The sequence below is a fragment of the Seriola aureovittata genome, chromosome 7, assembly GCF_021018895.1.
Source record: "Seriola aureovittata isolate HTS-2021-v1 ecotype China chromosome 7, ASM2101889v1, whole genome shotgun sequence".
Lineage (NCBI taxonomy): Eukaryota > Metazoa > Chordata > Actinopteri > Carangiformes > Carangidae > Seriola > Seriola aureovittata.
Window position 1 is genome coordinate 4,973,361 of NC_079370.1, and position 16,931 is coordinate 4,990,291.

Here is a 16,931-nt window from a genome sequence, read left to right on the forward strand (position 1 = left end):
AAGAAACTGTCCACACTTTCTGTTGTTTTAGAAAAGATACTTTGATGGACAGGTGAAGGTCGGGTGGATACCAACATTTAACTGGTTTAATCTGGACACAAACAGACATTTATAAACAACAAGTTGTGCTTTTATTTGGGAATTGATAACTGGAACAAAGTAAAATTGTTGAACTCTCTTCAACACTGCGGCAGGTTACTGTGATGTAACTGTAACTCTAAGTGAAATATAGTTCAGCTTTCGATGATTTTATATCATTTAAATATTTAAGTTTCATGTTTTTCTGGCTGCCTACTTCTGAAAAACTGTTTTATAAAATCATCAATAAGTTTTGCAAAACTTTCACAGGCGTCACTAACATGTGTTTTTTCCATCAGCTGACAGTTGTTACATAACTGTTATTAAACGAGTTAAATGTAAAACTCCTCCATAATAAAACTCACTGAACCTGTGATCAAAGGTTTTTAAAACTTTCACTCATTGTCTTCTGCTGTGATGTGTTTTACGACTCTATTGTGCAAACTTTACAGCTGCTGTAGTTGTTCTGCTGACATTAATAGATAAATGTTGATATTTAGAAAACAGGAAATCCTTCAGCTCGACCCGGAAGTCGGAGTGTTTGTGTAATATTCGTCTGTTTTTAGCGGGTGAACGGCTCCGCTCTGGTCCCGCTGTTGCTCCCAAAACCCGCAGCGCTTTGCCCAGTCATGCCCTTAACGGTACAAAGAGGGGGTGGGGTGGTGGCCGTCACGTGGGTTAGTGACAGCCTGTATCACCGTTTCTGATTGGCCGAGCGGCTCACAGGCCCGTCCCCTCTGATAGGCTGTCCCTGGCGACGTCACTGCGATCAGCTGTTGGAGCTCCACAACAACAACAAAAGAAGGAGCAGTCGGGCACCGAGGAGGAAACGGACTGAAGGAAAAAAAAAAAAGCTGAACCGCACTGTGACTCCCCGATGTACAGTCCCTAAATTAACGGTTTTATATTTTTATTTCTTCCGCGAAGAAACCTCACGTTTTTCTATTTTTCGAAAAGTAACGTATCTACCTCAGTTTTAAGGATTTTAATCCCGGTTTTGAAACTCGGTTTACATCTTCTTCTACCGCAGGTGAGTTCTTTGTTTTCCTCTCGGTGAACGTTAACGGCTCCGGTGCCTCTTATTCCAACGCTAACTACATTTTCCCGCCACATCACAGCGGAGACAGTGTTTGGAGAGAGAAACAGACGTTTATTGAGATGTTATGTTGCGTTATTAAACCTCAACGATGCGTTTTTTATTCGCATTACGCTGCAGCATTGTTAGCTTGTCCTCGTCGGGCTGTTTGCAGCTTTCGCCCCGCAAAACTTGGTCTTCTTCTTCTTCTGAACCAGAAGACTTTCCTGGTTTATTCTAGAAATTATTTCATGATTATTCCAGGGGATAAAAGTTGAACAGGGAGGCTCTGCGGTCCTGCCCTGCCGGTGTAGAATTACAGCCTCCTCCCCTTCCCTTTTGTAACCCTCACACACAGGCTGCGGCTCCACAGTATTACTGGACCACTTTGGCTTTTTTGTCCCGCAGACTGGCTGGTAAAGCACATTAGAGATGGAAAGATTAGCCGATTACTCGACCAGTCCGTCCAGAAGAAACTTAATTAAGAACCATTTGGGTAACTGGCTTTTTATCCAGTTAAAATATAGATTAAACTCTCTTTCCAGCATTTCTTAAATGAGGTTTTGCTTTTATTATATCAGTGTAAATGTAAATATTTTTGGGTTCTCCTCTATGGAACTTGTGAGTGACATTTTTCTCTATTTGCTGATGTTTTTATAAACCAAATATCAATTAATCAGATGATAATTTTATCAGATTGTTATTATATTATAGAGTGAATAATCTTATGCAACCTCAGTAGGAAATTGTGATGGTTATTTTCCATCATTTTCTGACCTTTAACACACCACACACACACACACCCAACATGACCTTAAAGTATCGACAGCAGCAATAATTGATAGATTTTCTGCCCTAAACAACAAGCAAGGTCAATAAAGACAGAAAAGCCTCAAAGACACACCGTTTATAATTTGCATGACGTCACTTAATGTGATGTATGTTGAGTTTTACTTGTGCTTAAATAACCATGTGTATAATTCCCTGTTTGCAAACTAAAACGAGTGTGATGCTCGTTTTATCCCCCTTTACATCCCTGATTATGTGACCTCCACTGCTGTCTCTCTGTAGTCTAATCCTGCAGCCTACTAACTGTTTCTACACCAGATTGAAAGACTTTAAACGCAGCCTTCCTCTCTTACAACATTTTTCACACCCAGATGAATTAATGATGGATGTATGATGTAACAAATGCATTAATTTCGTTCAGCAGAAAGCCACAGCCATGACTCGATGACCCGTTTAACCACATTAATCGGCCGTGACACAGACCCGGATGAGCTTTACTTCGTGTTTGGTGATTGTTATAATGAGAGTAGATTAATATTTAGTATATTTAGTAACGTGGGTGGAGGGTGTTAGCGGAGGAGGAACAGGTGGAGCAGATTATCAGCCTGAGACTGACAGTCAGTCAGATAAAACCTCTCTGTTTTCTGTCTGTCTCTCCGTCACAGCTGCTCGATGTTTACAGAGGCGGAGTTTGGCTTTTGTTCTACAAAACAAGAGCGCTTTTTATTTTTTCTTGCTTTCTTCTTTACGTGTAATGAATACAACGTTAGAGAAATACGAGCCTCAGCGACAGGCGTTAAACGCACCACCGCCGAAGTCGTTGCATTCGATTCGAATCGAGTGCGCGTTCAAGTGCCGGTAGAAAAATTAGGATAGTTGGAATTTCAACTTGAGGCGTTCACACCGGTTTGGATTCAGGAGAAACATTGGTGTCCGCCCCCTAGTGGTGATTACACGAAGTAATTTTAACAGCTATCTTAAATGTTAAAGGCACAGTCCGTGATTCAAACCAAAGGGTCTCTCTGCCAAGATTAAAAACACACTATTGGAATCTACCATGACTCCTAAACCGGCTGACCGGTCTTTTAATAAGAATTTAACACTAGACAACATCTGTCAGTGAACTTGTAATGTTTTCTGATGTTGCTACAGGTTTGTTTACATCAGTCAGACTGTGCACAGAGGTCTGGAACAGGCTGTTTCTAGGTATTATCTATCAATATGTTTGGATTTATATAATGTTAAAAATGCCTAATTAGGTTTTTAACGATAAAACATTACCATACTTATCTTTATTTTTGTTAACACTCTACTGTTCTACTGTTTCCACCTTTTTATGACATTGTCTTTACATCTTTACTAAATGAGTAGACACGAAGGCGTTGTGTTTTTTTTATCCCAGAGTTTTGTCTGCAGAGCTTCATGCCTGCCTGTTTATGGGTCAGACCAATCAGAGGGCTGTGTGCAGCCTCACAGCCAAAACACAGGGTAAAAACAGGCGACAAAACATCCACTGCTCCATTAAAAGAAGAGTGTCAGCCTTTTTATAAACTCCGAGCTTCTTTCCTCCTGGTTTTTGGCAGCTACACAGTGAGAGGACTCTGTTTAGAACTGTACTGGTGGAGGGGGGAGGGGGCATCTTTAATGCAACAACATTGTGCCAAATGATGCCCCCCCCCCTCGCTCCTGTCCTTCTCCTTTATACAGCAGCTGCAGTAGGACAGTGACACTGATCACTTCTCATTCCGTCTATTGATACTTCCCCAGTGTGAAAGACTGTAGTCAGAGCAGCGGGCAGGCTGCCAGCCCCCGTCTCTTTATTTACTGGTGAATAAAACAAACGCACTGGGCAGCATCTCCGTCTCTCGCCTCCGTCAGATCAATAACTGAAGAAACTGCAGCTGCTGCTGCTCGCCTCCATCAGGCCCGACAGGAAATGAATTCTTCCTCAGTTGTGGCGGCGATTCACTTTACAGCCACGTACAGGCTCATGAGCCAGGCCTGGAGATATGTGTTTGTCTCAGAACTTGTGTGTGTGTGTGTGTGTGTGTGTGTGTGTGTGTGTGTGTGTGTGTGTGTGTGTGTGTGTGTGTGTGTGTGTGACACCATTTATCTGAGGCACGTCGGTTTGTGTGTCAAGCTCCTTTTTAATGAGCGACATGATCCTCAGCAGGTGAAACAGCAGCTGTAAACATTTACTGCTACTGTTTTATAAACGAGGTCTGCGACAGATGATTAAATGCATCTATAAATATGTTGTTTTCCATTAATTAATTTATGATTAGCCAGTTAATTGTCCATCAGAAGTTCCCAGAGCTGAATGTGGCACCTTCCCCCTCTTGTTTTTGTCCAACTAACAATGAAAAACTGAGAAAATTAATTTAAAATGCAATAGAAATATTAAAAAAGCTAATTATCAAATAGTTTAGGTTGTGATTAATCAATTAATTGATTAGTAGAGCTTCTGAAATGTGAGGATTTGATGTTTTTCTTTGTCACACATGTTAGTAAACTGAATATCATTGGGTGGACACTTTTTTCCCACTATTTTCTGGCATTTTAAAGATAAAAAAATTATTTGATTACTCAAAAACGTAGAGAAAAAACATTAGCAGTTTAATGAGTTTTCCAATACACACTCACAAGATAAAAATAAGTAGTTACCAGATGATTTCTGGGGTTTAGCAAGAAAGAAACTAAATCCTGCTGCTCACAATGATGTTTATATTTTAGACTTTTCTTAAAGTGAAGTCTTGGTGTCAAAGCAGGAGTTGTCCTGCAGCGCTGAGCGTGCACAGTATTTACAGTATCTGCGGCCTTGATCAGGCTGCGGGTAACTTAATAATTACTTGGCTGGCGGCTCAGATTCTTGGCTTTCAGATTCACTGTCTGACCCATGTTCTATTTTCAAACAAAAAGTCCCCACACACTGCAGATTCAAGTCTGCAGATAACTCTGTGTTAGTTCCAGGTCGCCTTAAATCAGGAGTTCCTCCGGCAGCTAGACTCCATATTTTTATTATATTAAAGGTGAAAGGTGTAGTGACGGACCCGCTGAGGATTATCAGATGAAGCTGCTTCACAGTGAGTTTCAGCTCATTGTTTATCCGTCCCGACACAGCTTTACTGTCCTGGCTCTCTCCTGGTTTTGGCTGCCGCAGCAGATGTTTTCAGAGAAACAGCTGTAAAATAAAACAAAACAAAAAGCCTCTTGTCTTCTTCCTGCTCAGCAGCAAACAGTCAGTCAGAGATCAGCTGCTGAACATAGCAGAGCGTTTAGCAGCTGAGGAGACAGATGTTTCCCTCCGGAGCTGGTGGAGACCAAACACAGAGCTAAAAGAGAGAGGGAGAGATTCATCAGGTGACACAAACACACCTCCACCTGGATCATCATGTTGATCTGTAACTGCTGGAGGTGGAAATAACAACTTTACAAGTGTCTTTAAAGGTGTTTTTAGCTCGTTCTGCTCCCCGGTGGCTGAAACTATTATAGCTACCGACCTTTAACTTAAACCAGGAGTCACTAAACCCTTAAACATCTCAGCTCAAATACAAACTGTTATCTTTGTCTCTTATACATTGAAAGAATTTGATCAAATTATATGAAAGACACTTTTTACAGCCCTGAAAAGAAAAATGTTCAGCGTCCATTTAAAGACCTGGCTTGAGTCTCGACTTGCTTATTAAGACTCAGTCTGGCGACCCGATAGTGGAGCGGTGAGGGCAGACGACTGCCCTCCTCTCTGTCCCACTTCCTGTTACTCTTCTCTGTCCTGTCGAATCATAAAGGCACAAAATGGCCCAGAATGTTTAATGTTTACTTGTAGAAACACCTGTTGGACCTGTCGTGTGATGCTTCTTCAGGTTTGTATTAATCGACTCGTTTCTCTCCGTCTCGTCTCCTCAGGGCTTTTTTTGTACTTTTGTACTTGATCGTGACGTCGAGCGATGTCCAGCCCGTGTCTGCTGACCCTCAGATGATCCATGACCACACCTTATTGATGCACTTTATCACCTTTGCGGAGTCTTCCTCCCGCCGCGAACCCCGCAGCTGATGACCAAAGTGCTTCCCCGCCGTCGCCCCGTGCCACGTGCCTCCTCCCCCAGCCCCTCCCTCAGCCTCACGCCCCCGCAGGACGCCCCGGGATGTTTCAGAGGTTTGCCAGCGCCCTGTTCGGGGACGACGTGGAGGAGCTGAGCCGATGCAGCCGACCTGGAGACGGCAAGCAGGAGGAGGAGGACGACGAAGACTGGATCTTGGTCAACTACCTGGGTAAGTGTCAGGAGAACATGGCGAAGAGTCGCCACATGAACCTGTGTTTATGTGGCGACTCTAAAACCAGTAAAACCTGCTCTTAACGCACCACCACCTTTCTTCCTGTTTCTTCCTTGTTTACTCGTTTGTCTTGAGGACCAGATGTTTCTGTGAGTGGAAACAGTGTCAGTGTTTCAAAGCATTTCCTGGAGTGATCAATTAATCAATTAACATAACAGTTGCTGGTTAATTTACTGTTTATTGATCTAATTGTTTCCGCTGCACACCAGATAATTAATCCCTCCTCGTCTCTGGTCGACGGTGTGTTCACTGGTAAAAAAGAAGCAGGTTTTCCTTTATCTCTATTGAACGTGACGCAGATAAAACGTCACATACTGTAAGTGAACATAGTGGTGACATAACGAGAACGTGGAAAGTAAATACGCACTTTGGCAGTTAAGATCCAGCTGTTTGCATCAGTGCCACAAAAGTGCCTTTGAGCAAGAAACCAACCCACAAAAGAATCTGTCTGATCTTTGAGTGTTTATGGTAAAAAAAATCAAAGAAACGAGATTTCAAAGTAAAATAAAACCAGTAGAAAATGAAGTGCGTGAAACCATGTGAATGTGTTTCTAAAAGCCGTTTTGAAATTTGATCTGTTCAAGGAAGAGAAGAAAAAAATTCACTCACTGATTAAAAAAAAAAGGTGTGACTAGTGGAAAAGCTCGTGAGCAGATCTTCAGTTAAGATAATTTATTTCAAACAGTTGATTTTTATATGCGGACAGAAAATAAAGCGCCGTGGAGCCGTTTGGAAAAGAAACTGTTTAAGTTTAGACTGTTTTAATGGCGGGTCAAAGAGGAGCCAAGTTTCCAGAGCTGTCCGACACCCAACAACCCCCCCACCCCCCCCCCCCACCCCCAGTCAAAACAGACATGACACCCAGAGAGGTTCAGTAACACACACTGCAGTCACCTCCACACAGAGCGGCCCGTCGTTCACCCGCCGCCGGGCTTGACTCGACTCGACCCGTGTCGGATTCCACAGCTGTGTGAATATTTCAGGTGGGGGAGGGGGGGGGGGAACGGAGGCCGACTCACCCACTTCAGGCTGGGATAGAGGGGGGGTGAGGCAGGGTGGCATCAGGCAGTTTATGGAAGTCAACCTGTAAACAGGTCAAACAAAAGCGCCCGAGGAACCAGAGAAGGTAAAAATAGACGCCGGTGGTTCCCGTTCTGGGCCCCGTGGAGATGGACTTGTATGGGCACGGAGCTGCCGCCAACATCCCTGCAGCTAAACACACCTGGATCCCGTGTTGGGTTTCTCCCAGGTGGACTGTAAACTTAGAAACCCGTCGTCAAGTCTTGTTAAGTTCTGACTGGAAAAAGCTCCGGCTGCATTTCCTCTGATGAAAATAAAGATTCTTGTTTCAAATCTGAAGGTTTAAATATAAAAGAGAATTCATCCCTTCAACCGTCTAATCTACCAAAATAAAACACCTTTTCAAAATAAAACCACATATGTGCAGTGGTCTTAGCATTAAAAAAAAGCTACTGCTACAAACTTATAAACATGTACGTCCCAGTTTTACACCACAAAGGTTAACACACTTATAAACAGCAGAACCAGACTTAACCAAAAATAAATATGGCCACCTGCTGTGGTTTGAAAAGAGCATTTACTGAAGTTAATGATAATATGTTATAGTGTAGTCACACACACACATATCACGTTGAGCAAATGCTGCACAAAACATCATGCACATAATATACATGAAGCCACCGCTGTTCATCTGTACAGATCATAACTTATTACTGTGCTCTTTTTTTGGGGCTTTTGTGCCTTTATTGGACAAGACAGTGGAGAGACAGGAAATGGGGAGGCAGAGAGAGGGGGGGAATGACATGCAGCCAAAGGCCGTCCGATACGGGACTCGAACCGGGGCCAACTGCAGCGAGGACTGTAGCCTCTACACGCCAGCTTAGACCACTACGCCCCATTACTGTGCTCTTTCGATTCATATTTTAATTTTAATTAATATTAAGTTTAATGATTAGTTTAATCCTCTTCAGTCCAAAAACCAAAGATATTTCACTTCTTAGGTTCATGTTGAGAAGAAGCCACCGGTCGTGAGCGTTTGCCCTTGATGCTCGAACTTTAATATAGTTTCCGTGTCGACGGCTGCAGCCACTCAGATTCACACTCTTGTTTACTTGTTCTTTGACCAGATCGTTCCTGGATTTCATTCTGTTTTATATTGGACATGTTTTTTGTGTTTGTGTAGAAAGAACTTGACATTTGAGAACTTTGTTGTTGGTGTCTTTGTTAGAAGAAGAAAAAAAACCCACATCTCTAAAGTGAGGTATTGAATAAACGCAGTCTTTTGTGGCACTGAGGAATCATGTCAACAGGAGGATTAAAGCTTTTGAAATCAAACCCCATAGATCAGATGATACTCTCCACGTCTGCACACACATCCATGTGTAGCCACAACACACCAGCTGTACACATGTCGACGTGCCCTCGTATGTGGCCGCCCGGTGTAGTGTAAACAGAGCTGGATGCATGTTCCTGCTCCGGGGCCTCAGAGCCACAAAGTGATGTGCAGTGTTTTTACATTCAGATAGAAAATTGCAGCAATGACTGACGCTTTGCGAGGTTGTTTTTGCTCATGCACGGGCCACAAAACACCAAGAACCCGGAGATATCTTTTTAGGATCTGGAGATGTTTGGATGTGACATGTTACAACGCCGTGATCGAAGCATGTCCCGCCCAGATTTCATCATATATGGAGTCATAGTTTGAAATATCTGTGCAGCTACACCTCCTGATTCTGGGGTATGTTGCGTAGTGAAAGTGTGGCATTTGTTGAGCAGGAAGATATGATCTCATGTTGCAGCTTGTGTGTGGCGGGTTTTTGTGAAACTAGGTGAGCAGCAGAAGGAAGAAATCAGCTGTTTGTGGGACTGAAACTCTGCAGACTCTGTGGTTCGTAGAGGAGACAGAGGTCGGGTGGTTCGTTCATAATCCACACCGGCCTCGTTAACCCGACACACGCCCTGCAAAAGAGAGTCTCCGAAACACTGCCGCTCCTCACTAACAACACCGCTTCACTCCTGTGGTACAGAGATTGTGTTGTTCAGGCTGACACCGTGAACCTGAACCTCCTCTCGCTCTGCAGACTCCCGCAGGAAGAGATCAGCTGCTGACGGCCTCGGACAGCGAGGGCCGTCCTCCAGCTGAGAGGATAAAGTGAGCAGATCAGCTGCTGGGCGCTGAGTCAGCGCTCTGCAGCTTCTCAGGCCTGTTGTGGGTAAACAAGGATTCCTCTGTGAACTCCTGGGAGTCAGAGTCACGTCTCACGTGTGGAAGTGAACTCCAAACCGTCTCAACATACAGAGCTGCATGCGTACAGTAAACAGTGAGGGCACGGGGGTCAGGGGAGATAACTTAATGATGCTAACCTTGTTACTTCACTCCTCCAGCTGTCTGCTTGGATGAAAGAGTGCAGGGTCCGACCAATAAAAGTGAGTTATCATTTACAGGATGGAGAAAATAGCTGCTCCTTAAACAGAACCGAAATCAAACAGAGACGTCTGCTCAGTGGACACGCCGTTTATTTTTAGCCTCCAGTCCGCCAGCCTGAGATCATGTTGCTTTTCCTCCTTTAACTTCCTGCATCTCTGTGAATCATTAGAAGCTGGTGTCGGATCAAAACAAGAGCCCAGACACGCAGCTCTCTGGCTCCGGCCTCCTGGTTTGTTTGTATTTTTTTTGCAAACAGCAGCGTGTTGGATGTGCAGCAGTTGGTGCAGGATGCTGGCACGTTGTCACAGTGATGATTGATGTGTTAGAGAATAACGAGCAGCGGCTGTTTCTGCAACAGAGCAGAGGGAAGGCTCAGGCGGCGGTGAGCAGATTAGGCTGCTCTGGTCGGGCGTGTTTTGCACACACACACACACACAAACATAAAACATGTGTGCAGGCTGCGGTTTCAGTCGGACATGTGATGCTGAGCTGCTGCAGCTCTGTGGCTGCTCTGCATCAAGAACATGATTGTTTACATGTGAGTGCTGCACAGACACGGGCCACAGTTCCCCCTGCTGGCGAGATGCACGCGTCACACTGTGTAACTCAACTAGATGATTTATTTGTCAAACAGGGAAGATGCAATTTAAGATCGTTTCAAAACCAGGCGTGAAATGAACGTGTTGCACAGGCAGTTCAGAGCTGTTGCTAATCCTCTTCTACATGTGTGATGTCATTAAAACAGTCAACAGCAAAAACACACTGTGTTAAAGATACACTGATGAGTTCAGCTCCGGTCTGCTTTTAGCAGCGCTGAACCTTCTGTTCTAAAGGAATCAATGCCTGGAGTTAATTTGATTTCAGTTCAATCAATCAATCAATCAAACTTTATTTGTATCTAAGATTACTCAGAAAAACTTGAGATGACTGACCTCCTCTGTAAGGGTGTGATATTCATGTCGACACCTCTGCAGAGACGCGGCATCCAAAATCTATTTTCTGACTCACTGTCGTAGGCGTTTAAAGCTCTGAAGTCGTTAATTAATTAGTAATTTGATGTAGATTAGATCAGTTTATTGTATTTGCAGTGATCTGACGCTTCATATTAAAGCTGGTGTGTCTCTGCAGCTGAAGCCTGCTCCAGTCAGTGTGGTGACGGCCTCTCTGGAAGCACCGCTGCTCACCAGGAGGAGGAGGAAGAGGAGGAGGAGGAGGAGGAAGAAGACCTGGTGATGATCCCCTCTCCGGTGGCCAGTTCCCCCATCCGCTACGCCTCCTGCACTTCCCTCAACTCCACGGCCGACACAGACCCGGACGGCGGCGCTGAGGAGGACGAGGATGATGATGATGAAGAGGAGGAGGAGGAGAGCGGGTTCCTGCGCCTGGACGCCTGCTCCCTGGAGGAGAGCTGGTTCGTCACCCCCCCTCCCTGCTTCACCGGCCGCGGCAGCCAGCCCGTCCTCCTGGAGACCAGCCCCCTGGAGAACCTGCTGATCGAGCACCCCAGCATGTCCGTGTACGCCCACCACAGCCCCCCCCGACTGACCCTCGACCCCCTGCAACGCTCACTTGACCGGGACTTCTTGTCCGCCAACATGTCCACCCCCCCGACAGCCTCAGGTGGGAAGGAGAAGGCGAGACGCACGCTGGACGGCCCCCGTCACAGGTAACATCCTCAGAGCGGCGATTCAGGTTTAAACACTTGTTGTTCATTTCCTGTCAGTCTGCTAACCTTACTGTTTGCCCCCCCCCCCCCCCCCCTGCAGGCCAGAGGTGGCGGTCGTACAGCGCCGCTCCACCCTCCACTCCGCCTGCTACGCCGCGGCGCTCTCCACCCGCGCCGGCCTCCTGCAGCAGCGCTCGGGAAACACCGCCCAACGCACCCAACCGCTGTCTCGCAACGCCCTGCGACGCCTCAACCTGCTGCTCCCCCCCAAGGCCGGCACCAGACACCTGCACCAGCCCAGCCAGAGGCACCTGAACTTCTGAGGCCACGGCAACCATCGTCATCATCATCATTATCATCATCATCATCATCATCATCATCATCAACCTCGTTCCTTTAAGCAGTGTGGGAATCGAACCCTCGCCACCCTCAGTCACACGCCGCTGTTTTCTTCTCGTATCAAGAAATCAACACCAGCAACAAAACCTCTGTCATCAGCCTCCACCTCCACCTGAGCTGTTCTGATTATCTGTTCTCTGATTGGACGGTGAAATAGGGAAAATAACTGGTGATCGCTGTCATTTTATCAGCTCATGTCTCCTCCTCCACCTCCTCTTCCTCCTCCTCTTCATCCATCCATCCTCCTTCACATTGATGCTGAGAAGAAGGGATGCAAAAGAGATGGTCATCATGTGCCGCTGCCCCCCCCCCATCCTCCTCTTCCTGTTGTCCATGTTTTATCCTCTCTCCCATTGGACCAATTTGTGTCCAATCACGGAGAGGACAAGTCGCCACGGTGACGTCCTCTTCTTCCTCTCTTTCTTTTTTTCTCTCTTCTTCTTACTCTCGTTCTTTACGGACAACGTCGTGTGTAGAATCAATGCTGTAGGTCACTTTACTCGGCGGCAGGTTCGCAGCAAGGCGGCGGGACGGTCAGGTGAGGTCATCGCAGAGCGACGCTTCGTCCGGCGACTTCCTGGGCAACTTGTCGGGGGAAACAGGAAACATTTCAGACCCTGAATCACTTGAACACGAACAGATCAGCTGCCGTTTAATCAGAGCAGGAGCGTCGTGCTGAGGCTTTTGAGAGAAGTTGCCAGTTATTGTCGGGTTTCTGCAACTGGCAACCTGAGCGCTGTTGATTTCAAACAAGCTGTGACATCAGCAGCGTGAACTCAACGAGTCGCTGCAGCTGAAAACAAAAGTTTAAAGGAAAAATCCCCCCAAATAATCTGACGCTGTCGTCGTCTACTTCAGCAGTAACACAAATAAACTTAACAGCTGCAAACGCAGACGCAGTTTGGTCCATTAAAGGGACAGTCCGCAGATTAAACAAGTCCACGTCTGAGAAAATAATAAAATGGCGTCATTTTGTGTCATCAGGGTTATCTCAGCTCGTAGATTATATTATAACAGAAAATCTGTTTGGAAGTGACGGATCAGGATGCTTGTCAGGCAAGGAGGGTCTCATGAAAGACACTTGTTGCATCATGGGAAATGTAGGATCCAGTGTGTCTGGAATTAAATCTGTCTCTCTCAAGTGCAAAACAAAAAAAGTCTTTCTAATCCAGAAAAAGAAATGTCCCTGTAAAATATATATTTTACATTTGTAAAATACAAGAGTTTGAGTCTGTGAAGAAGTGCAATACTAAATAACACTACCCCTTTAAACACACCATGAATCCTTGTTTTGAAGAATTTCTTTCACATTAAACACTGAAATTATTTCATGTTTTGCTCTAAATCCAACATTTTTTTTTTTTGGCGACATTGTGACTCAAGTCAAAACGCGACCCGGGCGAGAACACGCTGCGTTCACAGGTTCTTCTGGGAAACCGGAGGATGTAGTAACTGAAAACTGAGAGACAGAACAGAGAGTTTTATGAGTCAACAAAATCCGAGTCACTTCCTGCAGCTGCTTCGCCTCGTAGTCACTTTTCTGCTGCAGGTACAGACGTTTGATTTTTAGCAGTTGTGCGTTTCTTCCTTTGTGATTATTCACTGCAGTCGTAGAGCGGAGCCTTCCCTCCATCTATAGAGTCTATAGAATTAAATACAACACACCTCAGTTATAAGTGCAAATGCAAAACGCCTCACCTCTTACTGTTTTCTATAGTTTTAGAGCATTTTTGGGGGATTTTTCCTTTAATTTCCTGCCTTGAAATCACCTGTTGTGAGTCGTGCGGCGTCCCCCTGTTGTTTAAACGCGATGTTCCCACGCTGGTCGTCCTGCGGCGCCGCCTGAACCTGCCTCTGACTCTGTAATTCAGTACTTTTCACAATACTTTTTTGAAAAAGGACAAAAAAAATAAATAAAAAAGACGGTAAAAATTACTGGGTTAAATATCACTAAACGCCTTGTTTTAACGGTAGCTTTGAGATAAATAGAAATGTAAAAAAAAAACAAAATGTATTTAAAAAAAAAAAAAACTTCCAAAATATTTTTTGAAAAGAAAAAAACAAATTACATATCAGTATGAAGTTGGTATATATGCGTCTATGGTTTCTTGCTTAGGTATGTTTGGTTATGTTAGTGTGCAATCTGTTGCATGGTCGTAGAGTTGTGTCAGTGTCACGATGGTTGGGAAAAAAAAAAAAGAAAATGGAAAAAGATTATTTTTCTTTTTTTTTTTTTTGTAATTTTAAGTTTTTTGTTTGTTCTTAAACGAATCTGCAGTCCACTTTTCAGGGTCACAACCAATCACCTTTACACTTTAGGAAGATGCAGATTTACTTGACGGCTGATGATTCTTTGTGCGTGCTCTCAGACTTTTCCAGCTCTGTCCTCGCGAGATTTCCCTCGTGAAGATGTTTGTGAGAAATTATTGACTTTTAGAAAATTGATCCTGGTCCCAGGACTGTGAAAACGAACTCAGTCGACTGTTGGAAATCCATCATGATGGAGAGAAACCTGTTGGTCTTCTTCTGCGTTGTTTATATATATATAAAAATAATTTTTTTGCTCTAATGTTCCTAACATGGTTTTAGAAATGTACTTTATGCTTTTTAACTCTTCTATTTCCCATGTTAACTTAGTTACATTTTGTTAAACTGTTCAAATATTTAAACCAAAAAATTAGCAGTGACCTTTAACCTTTCACTAGTTTATAATACTGATGTTCTTTTGTTTTGTTTTTTTTGTTGTTGTTGTTGTTTAACTTGAGTTGTAAACAGCTCGGGGTCTCGGCGCTCTGACACGGCGGACGCGGCTTGATGTGTCCGCTGTAGGGAAAGTGGAGCCCGGGCCGAGTCACCACACTGCAGGAGGAGAGAGGGACTGGATCTGAAGTACGGAAGCCCATTTATGTCAAGAAGAGAAAAAAGATTAAATCTTAGGAATGAAAAAATAGATTTAAAAAGATGCGCATGGGGAGTCAAAAATAATGAGATACAGAGACAAAGTTTAAGTCTGAATTATAACTTTTCATGACTGTGACATAAAGGGTCAAACATTAGACTCTATCTGTATGAATATACATGTATATATATTTATATATACACAGTACATACAAATGAATTTCAAAGTTTCACCTTATAAATTTTGACTTGTTGTCACAAAGAAATATAAGATATTATCCCACTGTATATTAATCTAAAATTTTGTCTCTTAAAGTCAGTATTTGCCTTTATTATCTCTAATTTTATACATGGTATCTCAACATTGTGATTTACTCATTCCTGACTTTTCTTCATCTTTTATTTCTTTTCCTGGTAGAAATGAGCTTCACCACTGAGTCCTACGTTGAAACTGAAAGATGTAGGATGAATTTTATTTTTATTTTTATTTTTTGTGTGTGTTCTTGAATGATCTTGAAACAGGTGATCAAACTCAAACTTCACATTTTGTTCAAGAAGATTCTTGATCAAAGATCCAACCTCTCAGTTTTGTTGACCGAAACACATCCAGAGAAATCAATAAGATTAAATTAAGTCATTTTTAAAGGTGAAGTTTGGGGAACACATCCTGTTGAAGACACAAAACGTATCTGTGTTGTGTGATTTTTAGGGCTCAGTAAAGACTCAGTCTCGTGTGGTGGAGGCCGTTTGCAGTGTGGCGTCTGAATCTCCAGTAAAAACCTGACTTCACTTTGTCTGTGGTCGTGTTGACGGGACGGTAGCATTAATGAGAAAGCACTAACAAAGGTTTGTTAGGCGTCCGTATGGTTCGCTGTAAATAATCGAAACGATAGTGGAGTGGTTCAATCTCTGGTGTATTTAAGCTTCTCTGTGTTTCTCCAGTGTCTCTCTCTCTCTCTCTCTCTCTCTCTCTCTCTCTCTCTCTCTCTCTCTCTCTCTCTCTCTCTCTCTCTCTCTCTCTCTCTCGTCGAGCTTTGCAATTGTGGACGATGTTGTTTTGTGTTACTGCGATGTTTTTAAAAAGAGACAAACTTAAAGACGGAAGGGATCCTGTCTCCTCCTGCTGTCAGGAGCCTTTAATGTTTTATCTTTATTTTCAGTTTCTCTTCTCATCTCTCCATCATCAAACTAACAGGGATTTGTAATGTTTTTTTGGTTTTTTTTTGTTCAATGCCTTGAAATTTGTGGATCACGTGCCTTCCAGGTTGAAATATTGTAATGACAATGCATCAATGAAGAACTTGAACTCTCTTTTTTCTTTTAAATTCTTTTTTTAATGTCCAGTGTGGACAAAATAAATAAATAAAAACACACGAACAGACATCAGAAACCAACTATGCACCACTCGGAGGAAGCTTGTTGGCTCTCGCCGCCGCCGCCACCCGCCCAGCCCGTGTACAGCTTTTATATAATGACTCAACAAAACCAGACAGAATGATGTAGCAAAACCTCTTTTCTCCTGTTGTTTATTTTACAAAAGTGTGAAGAATATTTTGTGGCATTTTTATTTTTCACCAAGTGTTAGACTTTTTTTTTTTTTTTGCTTTTATTTGTGTAGTTTACTGGAATAATACAGCACTTTGCCAAAAAGAAAAAAAAGGTGTAGGAATTATAGGGTTAACTTTTTATTTATCGACATAACTGGTCTCCTTCTTTGTATTTTGGATGAATGAATGATCAACTCTCTCTGTTCTGATGTCAGAAACAAAAAATATTGCTAATTAAAAAGTGGGGTCATCTGTTCTCGAACTGTAATAGTTAATACATGTGATCTCTCATTAGCTTATAATAAATGTTTTCATACACAGCTCTCCTGTCTCTGTCTTTGTCAGGTTAATGATGAGTTCATTTCACTTTCCGAAAGTTTTAGCTCCAGTTTAAGGCTCTTCAGTCAAAGAATAAAAACCTTAATCTAATTCAGTTTAATAAGAAACTAATCAGGAGCATTAGTGCACCTTTATTTCCTTTTGTCTGTAGTTTACACATTCACATTAATGCATTTACGGATGGTTATTATTGACTACTTACTTTGCACTACTTAAGTTAATGCTACTTTATATACTACTGTAAAGAAAAAAATATTGTACTTTTGACTCCACTACATTCATCTGACATTAAAATTACCAGTTAACTTTCAGATTAAGAGTTTAAAAACCAATAATGACCTGGTGTGCATTGTTACA

At 43.3% G+C, this 16,931-nt stretch overlaps 1 protein-coding gene across 1 annotated transcript; it reads left to right on the plus strand.

Moving 5' to 3' along the window:
* Window positions 1-885: 885 nt before the first annotated feature.
* tp53inp1 (tumor protein p53 inducible nuclear protein 1) lies at window positions 886-16,555 on the plus strand. The gene is made up of 4 exons (XM_056380882.1): window positions 886-1,108; window positions 5,849-6,214; window positions 10,854-11,391; window positions 11,492-16,555. The coding sequence occupies exons 2-4, from the start codon at window positions 6,088-6,090 to the stop codon at window positions 11,712-11,714; spliced, it is 888 nt and encodes a 295-aa protein (XP_056236857.1). The 5' UTR covers window positions 886-1,108; window positions 5,849-6,087; the 3' UTR covers window positions 11,715-16,555.
* Window positions 16,556-16,931: the final 376 nt, after the last annotated feature.

Excerpts from the sequence above, each read along its gene's own strand:
- tp53inp1 (XM_056380882.1), top strand. The coding sequence starts at position 6,088 with ATGTTTCAGAGGTTTGCCAGCGCCCTGTTCGGGGACGACGTGGAGGAG. Across the intron at positions 6,215-10,853 it reads GATCTTGGTCAACTACCTGG|CTGAAGCCTGCTCCAGTCAG; the intron begins GTAAGTGTCAGG and ends GTGTCTCTGCAG. Across the intron at positions 11,392-11,491 it reads CTGGACGGCCCCCGTCACAG|GCCAGAGGTGGCGGTCGTAC; the intron begins GTAACATCCTCA and ends CCCCCCCTGCAG.